A 20,886-nucleotide genomic window follows, 5' to 3' on the forward strand; every position below is an offset into this window, starting at 1 on the left:
TGGACAATGAATGGTTTGGAGTAGTCTGGACTCTTAAGGATAGGTGCTGTGCACATGGCCTGCTTTAGGTCATCGAATGCTTTTTGACAGCCTGCTGTCCACTGAACCTTTTTTGGCATTTTTTTACTTGTCAGTTCATTTAATGGTGTCACAATGGAACCATAGTTCCTGACAAATTTTCTGTAGTATCCAGTCAGGCCCAAGAAAGCTCGAACCTGAGTCTGGGTGGTTGGAGGAGCCCAGTCCCTGATTGACTGTATTTTGCTCTCCAGTGGCTGAACCTGGCCTCCACCTACAAGGTGGCCCAGGTATACAACCTGTGTCTGCCCTATCTGGCACTTGGTGGCCTTGATAGTGAGGCCTGCTGCTTGCAGAGCCTCTAACACTTTCCTCAGGTGGACCAGGTGATCCTCCCAGGTGGAGCTAAAGACAGCAATATCATCTAGATATGCTGCACAGAAGTCATCCAGCCCAGTAAGGACTTGATTCACCAACCTTTGGAAGGTGGCAGGTGCATTTTTCAGACCAAAGGGCATTACCACAAATTGATAATGCCCACCAGGGGTTGAAAATGCTGTTTTGGGCTTGGCATCCTCAGCTAACCTGATTTGCCAATACCCAGCTGTTAAGTCAAATGTACTTAAGTAGTTGGCAGAAGCCAATCTATCTATAAGTTCATCTGCCCTTGGTATTGGATGGGCATCAGTCTTAGTGACTGCATTGAGACCCCTGTAGTCTACGCAAAACCTCATCTCTCTCTTACCATCTTGGGTGTGAGGCTTTGGCACTAGAACTACTGGACTAGCCCAAGGGCTATCTGAGGGTTCAATGACTCCCAATTCCAACATTTTCTGCACTTCAGTTTTTATGCAGTCTCTAACATGATCAGGCTGCCTGTAGATTTTACTCTTGACTGGCAGGCTGTCACCAGTGTCAACCTCATGGGTGCACCAATTGGTCTGACTGGGTGTCAGAGAGAACATACGTCTGAAAGACTGAAGAACCTGTTTACAGTCTTTCTGCTGATGTTCAGAGAGGCTGCCACAAAAGACAACACCATCTACTGACCCATCATCAGGATTCTGAGTGAGCAGGTCTGGGAGAGGGTCACTCTCTTCCTCCTGTCCCTCATCTATGGCCATGAGCAAGCTCATGTCCTTCCTGTCGACATATGCTTTGAGCCTGTTGACATGGAGTACCCTATGGGGACTCCTGGGAGTTCCAAGGTCCACCAGGTAGGTGACCTCTCCCTTTTGCTCAAGGATTGTGTGGGGCCCAGACCATTTGTCTTTGAGTGCTGCTGGGGCCACTGGCTCCAGCACCCACACCTTCTGTCCAGGCTGATAAACAGTCAGGACAGCCTTTTGGTCATGCCAAGCTTTTTGAAGTTCTTGACTGGCCTTAAGGTTTTCTGATGCCTTCTCCATATACTCAGCCATCCTGGAGCGGAGACCAAGTACATAGTCCATTATGTTGGTTGCAGGCTTTTTGAGAGGTCTCTCCCATCCTTCCTTCACCAAACACAAGGGGCCTCTCACAGGATGCCCATACAAAAGTTCAAAAGGGCTGTAGCCAACCCCCTTTTGTGGGACCTCTCTGTAAGCAAACAGAAGGCAGGGCATCAGGACATCCCATCTACGCCTGAGTGTTTCAGGTAGTCCATGAATCATCCCTTTTAGGGTCCTGTTGAACCTTTCAACAAGCCCATTGCATTGTGGGTGATAGGGTGTAGTGAATTTGTAATTGACACCACACTCCTTCCACATAGCAGTTAAATAGCTTGACATGAAGTTTGCACCTCTGTCAGAGACAACCTCCTTAGGGAAGCCCACTCTGGAGAACACTCCAACTAGGGCCCTTGCCACCACAGGGGCTGTGGTGGTCCTAAGTGGAATAGCTTCAGGATACCTGGTGGCATGATCCACTACCACCAGTATAAACTTGTGCCCTGATGCTGTCTGGGGTTCCATTGGACCAACAATGTCAATCCCCACTCTTTCAAAGGGCACCCCCACCACAGGCATTGGTATAAGGGGGGCCTTTGTTGTGCCACCTGACTTACCACTGGCTTGGCAAGTGACACAGGAGCGACAAAACTCCTTGGTATCCTCATTCATGTGAGGCCAGTGAAAGTGTGAGACAAGCCTGTCCCAAGTCTTTGTCTGGCCTAAGTGTCCTGCTAAGGGAATCTCATGGGCCAAGGTAAGTAGGAAACCTCTCTGAGACAAGGGTACAACCAGCCTCCTGGTCATGCCAGGCTTGGGGTCTCTTGACTCAGTGTACAGGAGTCCATCTTCCCAGTATACCTTGTGGGTACCTGTGGCGTTCCCAGCAGCCTCAGCAGCAGCCTGCTGTCTGAGGGGTTCAAGAGAAGGGCAGCCTAACTGGTCCTTCCCCAGGTCTTCCCTTGAGGGTCCCCCTGAACCCAAGAATTCAACTTGATCAAGTTCAAACTCTCTAGGCTCAGTTTCCCTCAATTCCTGCAGGTCAGCCTCCTCTGAGACTTGATCCACAACCTGGGGCAAGGGGGAAGGCACAGCCTTAACCCTACTGCTCTTTTTCTTGGAAGGTGTCTGGTCCATTGTTCCAGGATCCAGCACCTGTTCAGTGGGGCATCTTCTGGCCTGTGACCTAGTCACAGCAAACACATGTGCTGGCAAACCTAACATTTCCAGATGAGTCCTCTGCTCCACTTCTGACCATTGTGATGACTCCAAATCATTGCCCAACAAACAATCCACTGGGAGGTCTGAACTAACTACAACCTTCTTTTGGCCAGTTACCCCTCCCCAGGAGAAAGCTACAATTGCCATACTATGATTGGTAGTGACATTGCTTGCATTGGTCACCAGGAATTCTGTACCTGGCATGATCTGTCCAGGGTCCACAAAGCTAGGTGTCACCATTGTGACACTGGCACAAGTGTCCCTATAGGCCTGAGCCATTTTTCCATTAATAAAAGGTGTCTGTCTGTATTTGCCCAAAGTATTGGGACTTATGTCAGGGGACATATCCATATCCCCTGTACTGACAAGGACAGCCTGAGTGAGGGTGCCAACTAAGTTGTCACTCCCCTCAGAACCCAGGGTTAACCCTACTAAACCCTTGGGAGGTGCACTACCACTGCTGGCTGTACTAGGGGGCACAGGTGCCTTAGGGGCTGCAGTGGCAGGAGTCTGCCCTCCTCCTTTCTTGGTGCACTCACTAAACCAGTGAGTTTTACTTTTGCAGTATTGGCACCACCTTTTAGATTGGCCTTCTTTCTTCTTTTGGGGAGCCTGACCCCCACCCTCTTTGGGTTGTTGGGGACCTGTCGAAGACTTCTGGTCATTTTGTTCCCCTTTCGAATCCTTACCCTTCTGGTCTGCTTTCTTCTGACCACCTTGATTCTGGCCCTGGTTCTGTTTAACTCTTGTTCTAACCCATCTGTCTGCCTTCTTTCCCAATTCTTGGGGAGAGGTCAGATCTGAGTCAACAAGATGCTGATGCAACAACTGGTTCTGACAATTGTTTAAAATTTGCTCTCTCATCATCAAATTGTACAATCCTTTATAATCAGTAACCTTACTGCCCAGCAACCAGCCCTCAAAAGCCTTAGTGGCACAATCTACAAAGTCAGCCCAATCTTGAGACTGAGTTTTCTGGGTATCCCTGAACAGCACCCTGTACTGCTCAGTGGTTAGGCCAAACCCATCAACCAGTGCATTTTTCAAGACTTGGTAATCATTAGCATCCTCCACCCTTGTGGTGAGGAGCTTGTCTCTTCCTTTACCCTCAAAGGAGAGCCACAAGATAGCTGCCCACTGACTTGGGGGAACACCTTGCACAGTGCAGGCCCTCTCCAAAGCAGTAATCCATTTGTGGATGTCATCCCCTTGTTTAAAGGGGGGCACTATCTTACCAAGGTGTTTTGTATCAAAACTCCTTTCCCTATTGCTAGGTACAATGCTGCCACCAGTGGGGACTGTCCCACTCAATTGTTGCTCTCTAGCAAAGGCAAGCCTCTCTTTGGCCAGGGCAAGTTCTTCCCTTTCAATCCTCAGATTGGCTGCCTTTTCCTTAGCTTCATACATTCTCCTCTGGGGAGATGTCATTCCCCTTTGAGAGGAACGTTGAGAGCCATTGGTATGAAGGGATCTGATAGAGCCTCTTGATAGAGATCTATCTCGTCCATTCCCAATGTTAAGCTGACCTGAGAGTGGCCCCAAGGGTCCCCTAGTGCCCATCTCATGTCTGCTTAAGTTGGACCTGGTTAGTCTGCTGACTTCTACCTGTTCCTTTTCTGCCTCATCCCCTGATACCAAATCATCATCCTCATCATCAGCATCATCTGCTTCCTGAAGAGGATGGTCCTGGGCATCAAAGGGACCCTGTAAGGAGGGCATGTTGCCATCTGAATTAGAAGGGTCTGGGTTACCAGCCCTCCTTGCATCATGAGTCTCTAAGAGACCAATCAGAAAGGCAGTTGTGGGGTTAGACCCCTGCTTAATCTTCCTAGAGGTACACACTTGTCGTAACTCATGGAAGCTAAGCGCAGTATATCTTGAAGGGATGACCTGTGGAGGGTCAACTGACACAAGGGGAACCTCAGTGTTTCCTCCTTTGTCCGACATACTGTTTCTAGTGTGGTGTAAGTGATGCACCTACCTACACTATGTGTTTACCTACTGATCCCTTGCTAAGAGTTGCAGCCAAGGTGTGCTAAGCCTTGAGGAGCTACAACAGCTGGTTCAGTAGAACTCAGAGTATTCTAAGCTTTAGTTATGTGTACCTAACAGTACTTATGTGATCTTTCAACAAGATATTCTTAGGATACGTGTGGTAAAACAACAGCAAGCTCAAATCCCAACCGCTGCTCACCAATGTGAGAAGGTGGCCTGATATGCAGTGCTCACTATTCTAGTGAACACTATGTATCAGTCCAGCAACCCTTATTGATGATTGGTTGTAAGTCAACCTTATAGACCAGCTATCCTAGTAGCGTGGATACGAGCAGTCTAAGGCTAAAGACTCGAGAGGGCGCGTTAAGCCAGCTGTTTACCACACATATACCCCTTGAATACCAAGTGAAAGGACACCACACAAGTGTTATGAAAATAAACAGTTATTTATTTAAAGATCACAACAGCCCTGTACTCTTTATGAGGACAGGGTACTAAGCACAAACCAAAACTCTTACAAAAATACTTAAGTTAGCACAGTATATACAAATGCCCGAGGGGCACGGAAAACCATATACTCTGAAAGTGGAATGCGAAATTCCTAGCAGGTAAGTACAGTACTAATAGCTTTTGGAATCGCTAGGAATTAGAAAGTTAGTGTTCTCGGGCGAACCCGACCTGGTAGGGAGAAAACGAAAGTAGATTCTGACCCTTGGATAGTGAGGCTATGCTGGGGCACCGAAATGCCGAAGTTACCTAGCCCAGGGGCTGCAGCTGCATAGGTCTGAAAAGACGTCGGGAATCCTCGTAGACGGACCAGGAGCCGGAAGAAAAGATGCTGGCCGGTGACCAGTGAAGAAAGTTCAGTCGGATCCAAGCCTGGATCTTGAAGATAGATGACACCTGAAAGCAGAGGGGACCAAGTTCGAGACTACTAGCCAGTAGTCAGTGGGCACCAGGAGGGCACCGGATGGTAGCCACCTCGACTAGGTGAGTGGGTGACGCTTGACTCGAAGATCTCACGGACCAGGAGGCGTTGTCGGCGACCAGGATGGAGGATCGAGCTGTCCCACGAAGATAGAAGCTGTCGGCGTCGCTGGACCCAGGATTGGGCAACAAAGCCTTGGCAAATTCAAGCCCACGCGGTGGACCTAAAATGGCGTCTGGAGTGGACCAGGAGGGTCCGGGGTGCCTCTCTTGAAGAAGGAAGCAAAGGCCAGCCTGGAGCAACCAGACCAGCAGTCGTGAAGTCGTTGGGCGTCGTTCAGAGGGCCACAAGCCAGCCGGCTAGTAGCCAAACAACGCGGTGCACAGCAAACAGCAGAAGGGCCCCACGCAGATCGTGGAGATGCAGGGGGGCTGATCTTGGGTGCTGGAGCTGCGCAGGGTCGGGGCTTCTCGGACCCCAAAGCACTCACCAGTGGAGGACACGGTGGGCTTGCAGTAAAGATGTCGTGCAGTCTTGGCGATCGTCGGTCCCTTGAGGTCTCGTCGCACTCACGGTTCTCAGCTGGGCTGTAGAGGTGAGTAGAGGTCAGAGGTGCCAGGGAAGCCGGGTCTCGTCGAGCTGGGTCGTCGGATTCGTGATGAAGGACTTGCAGCAGACCGCAGTGTTCTTTAGGATGGTGCCTGCGGATGCAGGGTGACTACTCCTTAGCCACAAGGGAGAATCTTGAAGAAGAAATCGTGAAGTCCTTTCGAAGAAAGTGGTATCTTGATTCCAAAGATGATCTAATTTTAACAGGGGGCCCGCTCCCATCTTTATACTAAAAAAGGGGGCTGACCCGGTGACTAGGTCCTGCCTATGGGTGGGACTAGGTGGGGGGTGGTTACACCCCTCAGCCATGCCGGACTTCCCCAGGCCAGGGGCTGGTGTGCCCCTGGAACTGGTTCAGACCGGCCTATGCGTAGTGAGCACCGGGGTGCCACTCAGCAGTCACCTTCCTGTAAAGCCCTGCCTACCCAGGATACACAAAACCATGTCTGGGACGGTGCTAGCACCGCCCCTGACAGGAAACCCTTTGTCCAGGCTCCCCTCGCTGGAAGGACTCCCAGCTGCAGGGGGTCAGACTCGTGTCTGTGGTGGCAGCATCCATTTTGTGGAGCTGAGGCTTCAGTTAACTTTAACCGGGGTTCACAGTTACATACATGTCGTGTCCCTCTAGAAGGGTGGAATGCTAACCCCGTCGCCAGAATTGGCGAGGGGTTAGTATTCCAATTCGTATGACACCTTACTCGACATGTTTTGATAAAGCAATACCAAAGATAGCATTTAACCGCGAGGATTATAATGCACTTAAGAGTATATGGTATGCGATATCATGGAACAGCTATTAGGACTTGATTCCGCAAGCTGCAGACAGGCTCAGCTCATGCCAGAGCACCATCTCACACGATTCCAAGCACTCTGCCTTCAGGATTGTCAAGGCCTGCCATAGGAGTGACTGATAGGAATCTGTGTGTCCATTTTAGGGTTAGGTATAGGTATACTACACCTACAGCAAAGGGTGATTACACGACTTTGCCCCAGCTGTCATGCAGCCAGTTGTGTCAAATTTAGGAGGCCAGCCAGGGGTGGCACAATACGTGCTGCAGCCCCTGGCAGCCCTGGGTACACCTATGCCCTGAGTTACAGGGTCTGATAAGGTGGCCCAGTACCAATTGGTAGATGCACCTAGGGTACATGAGGTAATTTAGAAAGAGAACAGCCAGGCTGTGGGTCTGATTGGCAGGCCCACAGCCAGAGAAAGTCGTAAACCAGTGAAACAAAAGCAAAAAAATCTGGGTGATCATAGGATTGCAGACCCTACTCTCCTACATTAGTGATAGATTCCTTACCTTAGAATATCCCCAGGCGTCAGACTGGATCCGGAAACTTTTGCGTAGCAGTACCCCTGCGCGTCGGTAGGCGTCGTCTGCGGCTCCGGGTCGGTCGTCGGGGTCCTGGGCGCTGTGATGATGGAGTACTTAGACGCCGCCTCCGCGTGCCAACGTCAGTTCTTAGACACAGCTTTTCCGCGCCAGAAACGCAGAGCTATGCTAAAAACAAACACTGGTGCCTTGAAACTAGGGCCCTGAAAGGGGATGACCTTAACCCTAGATATCGGTTCGCAGAATGGGGAGGATGGGTGAGTCAGTAAGGAATCTATCACTAACTAATGTCTCTTACAGATATATCGTTACACAAATAGTAACTTGTGCATCTGAAAGAGACACGTTAGGGATAGATTCCTTACCTTAGAATAGATACCCCAGCAATACCAGCCCAGGTGGTGGGTCTGCAAACCAATAATCACACCAGAAAGTCCTGGAGGACGGAACGGCCAAAGAAGCCATCCCTCCGGACTTGGCTGTCGAGGCAATAGTGTCTTGCAAACATGTGCAGCGAGGCCCAAGTAGCTGCCTGGCAAATGTCCTGCAAGGGCACTCCTCGGCCCAAGGCAGTTGTAGTCGCTGTGGCCCGAGTGGAATGAGCCCTCAGCCCAACAGGGGGTTCCTTCTTAGCCAAGGAGTAACACGCCTGGATACACAAGATGATCCACCGCTAGATGGTTCGCTTGTGCACCGCTTTCCCCTTCTTAGAGCCCACGTAACCAACAAAGTTGGTCATCCACCCGGAACTGGCGTGTGCGATCCAGATAGAATGAGAGCGCACGTTTTGGGGCCAGATGGTGGAGCCTCTCTTCCGCTCTCGAGGGATGCGGAGGCGGAAAGAAGGTGGGTAGGGTGATGGATTGCCCAATGTGGAAGGATGTGACTACCTTGGGCAGGAAAGAGGGCCTTGGGCAGGAAAGAGGGCCTGGTCCTCAACACAACCTTGTCCGGATGGACCGAAAGGAAAGGAGGTTTACAGGATAGAGCCTGGAGCTCATCTCACTCTCCTGGCAGAGGTGATGGCTACCAGGAAGGCGGTCTTCAACATAAGGAGGCGGAGAGGACAGTTGTGAAGTGGCTCAAAGGGAGCGCACATCAGAAAAGTAAGAACCCGGTTCAAGTTCCACTGAGGCATCACAAAGGAAACAGGAGGGAACGTATGTGTGATGCCTTTCAAGAATCGATTAACAATAGGGGACTTGAACAAAGAAGGTTGATCAGGCAGCCTCAAGAAGGCTGAAAGAGCAGAAAGGTAGCCCTTGACAGTGCCCAGAGCAGAGCCCTGCTGGGCAAGAGAAAGAAGGAAGAGAAGAACCTCAGAAACAGGGGCAGAAAGAGGATCCACAGCCTTTGCTGTGCACCATGCCACAAATCTGTTCCACCTGCAGGCGTATACCAACTTTGTGGAGGGACGCCTGGCTGCCAGAATGATGTAACAGACTTCAGGAGGCAAGTCAAATGGCCTCAACTGCCGCTGCTCAATCTCCAAGCATGGAGGTGGAGACTGGACAGGTTCGGGTGGAGGACCGTCCCCTGCTGCTGCGACAGAAGGTCCTCCTGAAGAGGCAGACGAACCAGGGGATCGACTGACATACTGAGTAGCTCGGGATACCAGTACCTTCGTGCCCAGTCCGGAGCCACAAGGATGACTTGTGCCCAGTCGCGCCTGATCTTCAGCACTCTGGGCGGAAGTGGTGTAGGCGGAAAGGCGTACAATAGACCGCAACTCCACTCGCGACGAAAAGCGTCTCCGAGCGAGTGCCGCCTTGGAAATTACAACGCGCAGAACTGATGACATTGCGCGTTCTCTTTGGTGGCGAATAGATTTAACCAAGGCTCTCCCCACTGCAGAAAGAGACCTTGCGCCACGTCAGAGTTCAGACGCCATTCGTTATCCATCATGCAGCGGCGGCTGAGTTCGTCCGCCCTGGCGTTCAGAGAACCTGCCAGGTGTTGAACCACCAGGGTCACGCCCTGATGTTCCAGCCATTACCATAGGCGCAGAGCCTCCTGGCAGAGGGTCCACGACCCCACCCCGCCCTGTTTGTTGCAGTACCACATGGCGGTGGTGTTGTACGTTAACACCTGCACTACACTCCCCCGCACAGAGGGAAGGAATGCCTTCAGTACTAGACTAATCGCCTGCAGCTCCAAAAGGTTGATATGGAGCCGGGCAGTGCTTAATTTGTGCTGGTGCTTTCCGGTGCTTAGCACCAGCACTTATTTCAAAGGGCCGGGTCTACCCTCCGCATGGGTCTTTCTGGTGAATGCTGTAAAATATTTTAAAATGGATGACTAATGAGGCACATTCCGCCTCTCTGGAGAAGGACCATCCGACTCCGAGAGCACACACGGAGCAAGCAGTACCTGCCCATGCTCCTGCCTAAGGCTGCTGATGGAACATCGTTTTCCCCGGTTTTAATTTAGTTCCTCCCGCTTCAAAAGCTGCGTTGTCTCCAAGACAGACTGAGCCTTCCAGAACAGGCACCTTCCCCCACTCTCTGCGTTCCGCCCGACTCTCCGCTTCCTGCCCGGGCTGGCTAGATTTGCTTGCAGCTCTGCAAGAACTGCTACAATGTATGTATCCAAGTTGCAGAGGGCAGGTATGTGGCGCCGAAATTAAAATGACTTCAATGCTGTGCCCACTGGTGAAGTTAATTGACTTCCTGCGGCCCGCACTTCTTTCTGCGAAGCTCCGGCTCCAACCTCGCAGTCGCCGCTCTCACCACACACTGCAGGGAGGCATGATGAGGTGATACTCGCACTTGTGCATTTGTGCTTTTGTTTTTGTGGAGAGAGTATCTTCAAACCTAATCACAGCATTAAGGCAGACCCGCGCTGCAGCCGGCTTCCTAATTTGACCAAGAGCAGAAACGGCAGATAGAGGAGGTCTGCTCCCAGACTCCTAGGCGCGAGACCCCGGGGAGTTCGGGGCACTGTAATTTATTCAAACAGGGTGTCACTGAGAGCTAAGGAGACGCCCGTATGAACTGCCAACCATGTGCTCACTGGAGTTCCAAACGGAGGTCTGGTCACGGGAGTTCTGATTCCACGCAGGTATGTGTAATATAGGACAGGAATAACTACATTTATTTTGGGCTGGGCGGGAACACCCGATATGTAAAGTGGTGATTGTGTTAAAAGCGTTGCTCATCTAACTCTTTCTGTGGCGCATAATGCAGTCAAATTTTTTTTACGTGTGTATTGGCTCTCCTTGCATGCCGGGGTCTCGTCTATTTAGATCAATATCCACGAATCCATCATGCGTTTTCATGCCCTGGTAGAGGTGAGCTTCTGAAAGGGCAGTAGTCTTAAAGTATATGTATTCATGTTTTTGCCTAGCCCAAATAACTACTTCCAAGAATATCTGCTACATAATGAAATCATTAAAATATGTTTTGAAACTCTGAAAGGAAACCCACCGTTCCGTTTTTTAAGTATATGCATTCATGTTTCGCCTAGCCCTGAGCACTTACTTTCAAGATTTTTAAGACCGTCTTAAAGTTTCTTGTTCTCAAATGGGTGTAATTTCTTATAATTATAGGGTTTCCTCCTCTTCATTGCTGGATTTTGCTTGCGAGGGAGAGTCACTCATATTTACAGTGAAATTATTAGATTGTCACACATAGCAATCTGAAACCGTGACAGCTATAACGCAGAGGCTCCTGGCCTGCTCCTTCCCGAACTCTCTCTGCCACTTTCTTCTGAATAGCAGACACACTTTTGTGATGTAAGGAGACTGGCCTTCGTGGTTTCTTTCACTTGCAAAAGACTCAGTCTGTCACTAATCCCTGCAGAGTCACTCAGGCGAAGAAACCCCTCCCTGCCGCGCGCTGATGTGGAAACAAACATACTCACCGGACTTTAGTGTAGCGCTGCCCTGCTCGCTTCTGAATTCGCTCCAGCCAAAGCTCCTACCGCTGTTTTTTTTTTAATTTGAAACAAAGCTACAGTAAAGGACTTCCAAACATTCTACTGTTAGTGCATTTTAAATGAAACTGCTAGTTTTTTAAAACGAACTGGCATGAAAACAGGTTTTAAAAAATATTATTTTAAGCTGTGCCAATTAATTGTAGTTTGCACTCGCCACAAGCAGCACAGTGATAGACCCGCTCATAAGTTTCAATCACAAAGATTGCAACAGAAGGATGCAGGAAGCCATCAGCCCCAGAAGCCGCAGCGTCAACCTGACCGAAACTCGGGATAAAGGCTGAAATATTGAATCAGAGCCTGTATATCCTGAACCCGCTGTTCGGTTGGGTAAACCCGATACTGCGCCGAGTCGAGAACCGCTCCGATGAAAAGGAGCTTCTGAGAGGGGCACAGGTGTGACTTCGGCACATTGATGGAGAACCCCAGCTGGTGCAAGAGGTCTGCCGTCGTCTGGAGGGGGCTGACGACCGCCTGGGGCGAGCCCGATTTCAACAACCAATCGTCGAGGTAGAGGAAGACTGAAACCCCTAACCTGCGCAGATGAGCTGCGACCACCGCCATCACCTTCGTGAACACCCGTGGGGCGCTGGTAAGGCCGAAGGGGAGCACGGTAAACTGAAAGTGCTCATGGCCGACCATGAACCGCAGGTAGCGCCGGTGGACCAGCAGGACAGGGATGTGGAAATAGGCGTCCTGCAAGTCCAATGCTACCATCCAGTCTCCTGGGTCCAGGGCAGCTAAAACCTGAGCCAGAGTCAGCATTTTGAACTTCTCCTTCCGGAGGAAGCCATGGACGTTCCGTAGGTCCAAGATAGGGCGTAGGCCCCCTTTGCCCTTCTTGGGTACCAGAAAGTAGTGGGAGTAGAAACCACGTCCTACTTCCGGCCCAGGAACGCACTTGATGGCCCCCTTGGCCAAGAGGGCCTAAACTTTCTCCTGGAGAAGCCGCAAATGATCCCCAGATACGCGGTGGTTTTGCGGTGGCATGGCTTGAGGACTCGTCTCGAAGGGGAGGCAGTAGCCCCTTCAGACGATCTGCATCACCCACCTGTCCGAAGTGACAGTGCGCAAGTGAGAGTGGTGATGGCGAACCCTGCCCCCCACTGGCGTCATATGGGCCAAAAAGCACGGACTAGGAGGGTTTAGAGGTGGATGCTGTGGGGGCGGGTGTTGACTGGCCTCGCCGTTGTCCCCGACCGCCTCCATGGTCGGAAAACCAGCAAAACACCAGGCAAAAAGTCGGGGGTAACCATAGTCAGGTATCCACCTTCCTACAGCTCCCGCCTAGCTTTTTAAGAGAGGGCCCAGCAGTGGAAAAGCGACACACTTCAAAACCCTCCTTGACTCCGCCAAAAATAGACCCAAAAAACTATTCGATCTCATCAAAATGCCTAACTGCTCTCCCCCAACCTCCAAGGTGGATGATTCTACAAAGAGAGCAGCGGATTTTGCTATTTTCTTTGATGAAAAAGTGAAATCACTTGTGGATCAGGTCGCTCATCCTACCCCTCCAGAGGAGCGCAAATCCTTAGCCATTTGGCAGAGCTTTGACCCCATATCTGAAGATGCCCTTCTCAAGTGCATACGAGAAACGAAGCCATCCAACCATTCTCTTGACCCTATCCCCAGTGCCATTGCCTTCTATACCCATTCCCTCTCCTATTGGACCACTCTGATCAACCTCTCCCTCTGGCAAGGCTCCCTTCCTGCCTCCTTCAAAACTGGGCAGGTCACCCCTCTTCTGAAAAAACCCACTGCTGATGCGAATGACCTCAACAACTTCCGCCCCATCACTAACCTTCCCTTTCTGGCGAAGATCACAGAAAGATGTGTAGCAAAACAACTCTCCTGTCATATCAAGGACAATGATCTTCTAGACCACTGTCAGTCTGGCTTCATCCAAAACTGCAGCACTGAAACAGCCCTACTGCAAGTGGTTGATGACGCGTTGAGGATACTCGATTCAGGGGGGTCCTGTCTGCTAATTCTCCTTGACCTTTCCGCAGCCTTTGACACTGTCAATCACAACACCCTCCTCAATATTCTTCAACAGAGAATGGGCATGGAGGGCACTCTGCTTAAATGGTTTGCATCCTTCCTTTCTGGCAGATCCCAAATGATCAAAATAGCGAACAGTCTTTCACCTCCTGTGGCGGTAGGTCAGGGTGTTCCCCAAGGCTCGATACTTGCTCCCACACTGTTCAATCTCTATTTAGAACCACTGGGAAATCTCCTAAGTAAATCCGGGATTCACTATCAACTTTATGCTGACGACACTCAACTCTACCTCAAGATTGCCTCTACTCACGATCTCTCCATCCTAAGCTCCACTCTCGACTCCATTCAAAACTGGATGTCAACTCATCAACTGATTCTGAATCCCTCCAAAACTGAATTCCTCCTCTTCTCCTCCTCACTCTCTCCTCCCCCGGTTCAATCATGGATGGATCAGATGAATCTACTAAACAATAAACCCATCATTGTCGACAGCGCCAAATCCCTTGGTGTCATACTAGACAAAAAACTTAATCTAATTCCCCACATCAATTCCATTGCGAAATCAGCTCGATACCAACTGCGCCTTCTTTGGGGAATCCGTCGCTTCTTCGCGGAGCGGGACCTTATAACCCTGGTGCAAGCACTGGTCCTCTCCAGACTCGACTACTGCAGTTCTCTTCTTACTGGCCTCCCCAAGTCCCACTTGTCCCCACTTAAGTCTGTTTTCCACTCAGCAACTCGTTTCATTTATGGGGCCAAAAGAAGCGATCACATCACACCGATGTTATCTACCCTCCGCTGGCTTCCCTTTGAGGCTAGAGCTATCTACAAGACCGCTTGTATCACCCACAAAGCCCTGCACTCCTCTTCTCCTCTCTACCTGGCGAATAAACTGAAACTCTCTGGAGGTTCTAGACCTTCACGCAATGCGGAGAATCTACTGCTTGAACCTCCCACTTTCAAGAAGGAAAGAACGATGGCCCAATCCTTTTCAGGCAACGCAGTGAGAATCTGGAACTCATTCCCGCCTCAGCTCCGGACCACCGCCTCCTCCCAGGCCTTTAAAAGGGACCTCAAAGCTCTCCTCCTCCAGAGACACCTCCAAAAGTAACTCTTATCTGAAGGAAGATCTCCCACTACTGATAATTTCTACTTCTCATGTCCATGGAAGTGCCTTCCCAGTGTGTTCTTGCGGTTAGAGTGTTTGCCTTTTATTGCAGTATTATCCATGTACTTGTGTTTGGTACCCTCTTGCAACTTGCACTCACCACTTTGCCCCTGTAACACACGGTTTGCTTCCTCTCACATGTTTTTTACCTTTGATACTTGCACAAGTGCCACTTTTGCCTACGTAATCGTTTGTTCTTGTGCTTGAGTGTCTAACATATATTGCAGTATTATACCGCAAATTATACTCTATTTTCTCTTGTAGCCTGCACACTTGTCACTTTTTCCTCCTGTGCACTTTTTACTACCTCATGTATTTTTGGTAGCCCACATTTTTACTACCTCATGTATTTTGTTTGCTCACAAGTGTCACAATTACCTTGTCTACCTCATGTATTTTTGGTTTCTCACAATTTTTACTACCTCATGTATTCTTGTTTGCTCACAATTATCACTTTACCGTATGTAACGTAACGTATGCCTCTGCAATCTGTTGCTCGTGTAATGTTCTCAGTTTGTATCTTTTCTGTTCCTATTGTGAAGCGCTCTGACACCTTCGGGTAAAGTCCGCGCTATATAAAATTGCATAAATAAATAAATAAATAAATGGGAGCAGGCCTTGTCGTCGTGGTCGACGCCTAGACAACTTAGACACAGGTGGTGAGGATCCGTGACCGACATTGTGCAGTCGCAATGCTTGAATCCAGGCATCCCTATGACATTGAACGGAGTCGAACGACTTCGAAACGATGATCAAAATAGTTAGTCAAAAAGTGACTAGAAGTACTGCTTTGTCCAGATCGGAGCTTGCTGGCGTGGAAAAAAGAACTGACGTCAGCACGCGGAGGCGGCGTCTAAGTACTCCGACGACATCACGGCGCCCACAATGCCGACGACTGACACAGAGCCGCAGACGACGCCTACCGACGCGCAGGGGTAGTGCTACGCAAAAGTTTCTAGATCCAGTCTGACGCCTGGGGATATTCTAAGGTAAGGAATCTATCACTAACGTGTCTCTTTCAGATTAAGTGTTCACACGCTTTAGAGTCTCCAAGACTGGTGAGCAGGGGGGGAAATCAGGGAGGGTTCTCCTTCCTCGCCTTCTTTCTTTCCCTTATCCTTCCCATTTCCTTCGTTACAAACGTCCATTAAATACCTTTTGAGATTCTTCTTTGCTTTCCTTAAGTCTTTTCGGGGGGTTCGTAGGTGCTGCGTTGTTCTTTGGCTTCCCGGGCCTCATTCCGCTATTTTTTCTCTTTGTCCTTTTTCGTATCCTTGTATCTCCTTTCTCTTCGTTGCTTTGGGTTAATAGGAGTTCGGGATAGGATTTTAACAGGAGTTAATGGGAGTTTGTATCTCCCTGCTGCAGCTGTAACACGAACTGCCTGCCTCCACCGCGGCCGTTTATTCCCTTTTGTGCAACCCCCCTCAGCCTCGCTCTCTAGGTTTTTTCAGCCCCTCACTCAAGTTGCGAGCCTCTAGCTCCTGTATCACTTCATGGGCAGAGGAGTGAGGGTGGGCGGTGCAGGGGGAGAGCAAGAAGCTGATTGTTTTGCAGCTTTAGATTAACCTGTTTTGGTTAGGCTATTTAGGCTGGTTAGGTTTAGATTTTATATTGATGTACCCTTTAGTGACAGTTTCTGGCAGCAAGGGACAACAAAGAGCGCAAAAGCAGAAAGATGCACTCTCACCGGTTTACCAGCTCACCAGTTGCAGCTTGACCTGGCTCGTAGCTCGAGGAGCAGTGAAGTGGGGGGAAGGCGGGGCTGCGGGCCTCACCCTTGCTCCTCTAGCGGCTCCTCGCAGGCACCGGAGCCATCGGACTCCAGGTGCACCAGGTGCCGTGAGCCACGAGCCAGGTGCCGTGCCCTGGGAGCTAGATCCCACTCTGATTCTCTCTCGGGGCTCGGGCTCAGATTCTTTGTCTCGGCTCTAGCCCGGATTCACCTGCCGCTAGGTAGCTCTGTGCACCGTTGCACTAGCACCTCTTCTGACTCGATGCTCTGTGCCCCAGCGCCTCCAAAGGTACCCCGACTGCGAGCTGTGTACTCCTCGACAACAGCCTGTGAAGGGATCCGTGTAAGCGGCCTCCGATCTCCAGGCTCTCCCCGTGGCTTCCCTTACAGGCACTGACGCATCACCGGCTCCTTTCTAAATTTAGGCCCAGGCCGGCATTAGCTGTGTCGGTTTGTGTCCCTGCACTGGAATGTCTTAAGTAGAGATCCCAGTGCTGAACCTAAGAGCCCAGTACTGGATTACAAAAGTAACGAGAACATACTTTACCTGTAACCTGAATTTTCTCCAATTGGATAACATTGCGAGTGTGAACTTCTGAAATATCTTTATATTCCTTAAAAATCGTTGCAATAAACAAAACGTTTTTACTAAACTGTTCTTAGCTTAGATCCCAGGACTGAATCTAGGATCCAGCCCTGGAATTACAAAAGTAATTTACAAAGTAATCAAGTGCCTCCGTTTACAAAGTCATTTCCTTTCTGCAAAGTAATTACCTGAGATCACTCATAATTGAGAAAAGTATATTTTGATACCTGTTCGTTCTAAAAATAAAACTATCTTTTGATATAAAAACAATTGGCCTGGAGTTCAGTCTTGGAGTGTGTGAAACCTTTTACTGACAGTGTGTACAACAAATGCTTTACACTGTCCTCTGGTACTGCCTTACTGCTCGACCATGCTACCAATTTTAAGAGTAAGGTCAACCTGACTTTAACCTCTGTTATACCTCTGGGGTTGGTGGCCTCTATACACGCTGTACCTTACTTTGGTCCAGTATATATAGAGCCAGTTTCTCACAGAGACTATTCTTTCGGCCAATATTCTACCTGCAGATTCCTCACATTTGGATATCTACAGGTTTCGTCCTAAGGGGCATTCAATCTCTACTTCTGGAGAGGTGTAGAAGTCACTAGAGTTTTAAGGCCCAAGTATTGAGCCATATCTTTATTGGTAGGAGAAAGCAAATTGGTTTCCTCACTGCTGTTACCATGCAGGATCATATGTGGCATTTGAATGTGAGCAGATCACAACTCAAGCTATCAACTGCTGCCAATATTCATTGGTCTGGGCTGAGTTTAGTCTCTGTAGATAGACTACTACCAATCTCTGTGCATGGCATCAGACTAGTTTTAATTTAACACCTTGGCTGCTAGGCGTTTTCCCCCTCCTGTGCTGTAAATCACTAAATCTCCTTTATTCATGACGAGCTCAGCTCGTCATCAGCACAACTGTGCATCATGACGAGCTGAGCTGGAACCCGCCGCGCAGGCGTGAAATCAGCGCCGCGCAGGCGCACCGAGCGGGCCGTGAGGGAACCGCTCCGTCAACAGCACAGCGCAACCGAGGCTGGTGACGGAGCGGTTCAGTCACCAGCGCCGAAGGGGTTAACAGAGGTCTGAAGGGGATTCCCTTCCAGGGAGTGTGGCTGAATAAGAGGAGTGGTGGTCACCTTCTTCTCAATTAATGAACTGTAGGTCACTTCTAATGATGTAAAAGCAGTATTAATGCATATATTTTTCAATGTATTTCCAGGTATGTTGAATTCCTATAGCCAGACACTCAGGACATATTGTTTGAGTCAAGGGCAACAAGTTTGCATGTGTATTTTGTCCTTGGGACAAGTAGGCTCAACAACCTGCACCACAAACCCTTTGGCTGCCAGTTTGCAGTACCACATTATGGAGCAGGGAAGGGAACTGTCTGCAGTTAGGCTAATATTTTTGTCCATATGTTAATGCTGTTCAAACTTGTATTCATGGTTCATTTAGTGGAAGCCTTTATTAGGGTGAGTGTTTTAAGTAAATGTTGTAAGCTCTGACTGCACTACTGACTGTGGTTCCAGTATAAAAATGTGTTCAAACTTTTTCAAAGTTTAGCAATATGAGGCTATGTATAATGCTCCCAGAATGCTCTGGTTTGATGCAAATATTTGTAAAAGCTTGAAAGCAAGATTGAGGATTCTTTGCTTTCAAAATAAAATGTTCATAATAAAATGAAAGCAGGAAAAACATCATTTTGATCAACTGCCGTATAATTTCAGGTACCAGCGCTATTTTTTAACGTGTTGATGCATGCTAGTATTTTCCCAAAATATTAATAATGGAATATCAGTGTAACCAGTTTCAATAAGATTATGGTAAACACAAATAAACAAACACTGGCAAAGCCAATAGGTCTCAAATTGATGGTCAGCTTTTTAGTTTTGTTGATGTGTGACTTGTTTTGGCATGGTTTTTGTAAAACCTTATTGGTGTGAGAGCTGCCGAGCCCTCACCAATATAACAAACATTGGCAAAAGCAAAAATTGTTTTTGGTCTCAAAAAGCACACACTGCCACAATAGTTACTGGCACTGAACAAAACTACTTTGTGTGCCGATATGCTCCTTGTGAGAGAACTATCAGTGAAGCCAGCCGATAGAGAGAGAGAGACAGAATTTTAATAATCACAAAACGTCGAGGTCAACACCAGACCAAATTAGGGGCCCAATTATTAAAGAAGGACTCAAAAGTACACCCAAGGTATATGTCCTTGCACCAAGTGCAGCTATACGGCTTTCATGAATTTTCAAGAATGTACAGAAGTAGGACAAGAAATAGTACTCCCAGAAAATATTTGTGAACTGCATTTTAGCTCAAGCAAATATGCACGTGTAGATTTGCTCATGCAAAAATCTGAGTTAACTTTCCTTCTAACCACTTTTTTCCCAACTCTAGAAGCAGGTTTACACCTGCCATCAGAAGTAAGTTTCCAACATTTCTCAGTTTGAGAAAAGATTAGTGAAGAGTTGTTGAAAACCCTTAAAACATGCAAGTTAGTAGGTTTGCACAAACTCAAAAGGGTATTCTAACCCTATAATTATAGCTTACCACTACCTTCATCCCCAGTATGTACATCTGCGGAATTGAGGCAAAATAGGGGATTGCTAGTATTCAAACACTACTATAGTATGACCCCTGGCATAATCAGAGAGGCTAGATCAGAGCTTTTCTGTAATGAGATTGCTGCCATAATTTGACGCTGTACTACATGGTACCAAATTGACAAGTGGATTTGTTTACAGGACAAGTAGATTTATGAAACAACCTGCGCCTTGGACAAGTACATATTTTAATAAATTCCACAACCCTGATTTCTATGGAAATTTGACCTTAGTGTTATGTTAGCATGGCTCTTCCAGCTCAACAAAGGGGAATGGTTCAAGCATGTTAATCTATGAAAGATCCAATGCTGGAATATAGATAAGTACATACGGACTAGAAATTCACCCTACTGTTATCTCCTTCTGTATACAGAATTCTGAGTTTCCAAAGCACTCATCCTCCTGTAGTAAGGCTTGGCTATTCTGTGACTCCAAAGTGCTAAAAAAAGAGTACAGTTAGTCATTCAATTTAGAGTGCACCAATAATGTGGCCATGGGACATCAGGCACCCTACTCAATGTTCAGCCCCGTAAACACCCAAATGTCCCAGAATCCCGATAAAATGCCTCAGAAGAGGTTTGATTTCTCTCTTTTACAAAAAAGTCAGTGATCCAGAGCTACTTTCTATTTACAACGACTGATTAAGATCTGATTATGATCAACCACTATTAATATCTAACCAGAGGCAATTTTCATAAATGGTGCTCTTCCATTTTAAGCTTATGTTCCTTTTAAAGCAAAGGACTTTCAATTAAATTATTTAGATTAGAAATTCAATACAGTCAATTCTTCCTTACTTGCTGAAGATGCTTCATGCCATCATCATCCTCAGGATCCCCAACAGAAAATTCAGTAGCAGCAGCTGTTGTGGTGGAGGAAGGAGAGGAGGACACGTTGGCAAGAGCACCAGGGCTTAGCTGAGATGGCTGGCTGAAGGATCCAAGCTCTTAGAGAAGAGAAACACAAAAGCGAACAGATAAGTAAATGAGCCCTTGGCTAGGAAAAACACTTCTACTGAGAAACCAAATATTACAGTATCAAGCAAGATCACTATACTGTAGTCAAAACTTTTAATTTGCTTATTGTTGGCAAGTCAGTGCCAGGAAAGAAAAATGAATTGCAGTAACTACACTAAATGACAAGAGTGATTGCTAACTTCTCCCTCAGAATATATAATAAATGCACACTGATTGCATAAGACCTTGTAAGACCCTTAAGATAATCCACCCTCAGACGCTAGTTTAGCATGCATGTGGAATACCTACAAAGCAATCCTGACAGGGGTGCGTATAGCTGCACCAGATTGGGGGGCAGA

General features: G+C 48.4%; 1 protein-coding gene across 2 annotated transcripts in view; it reads right to left on the reverse strand.

The window, feature by feature from the left end:
* The window catches only part of GIGYF1 (GRB10 interacting GYF protein 1), a 1,483,862-nt gene that overhangs the window by 736,896 nt on the left and 726,080 nt on the right, over positions 1–20,886 (reverse strand). For both annotated transcript variants that reach the window (XM_086946110.1, XM_086946109.1), the window contains one exon: positions 20,369–20,517. In XM_086946110.1, coding sequence (XP_086802236.1) covers positions 20,369–20,517 — 149 coding nt within the window. The remainder of the gene's footprint in view (positions 1–20,368; positions 20,518–20,886) is intronic.

Source organism: Lissotriton vulgaris, chromosome 12 (assembly GCF_964263255.1).
Source record: "Lissotriton vulgaris chromosome 12, aLisVul1.2, whole genome shotgun sequence".
NCBI lineage: Eukaryota > Metazoa > Chordata > Amphibia > Caudata > Salamandridae > Lissotriton > Lissotriton vulgaris.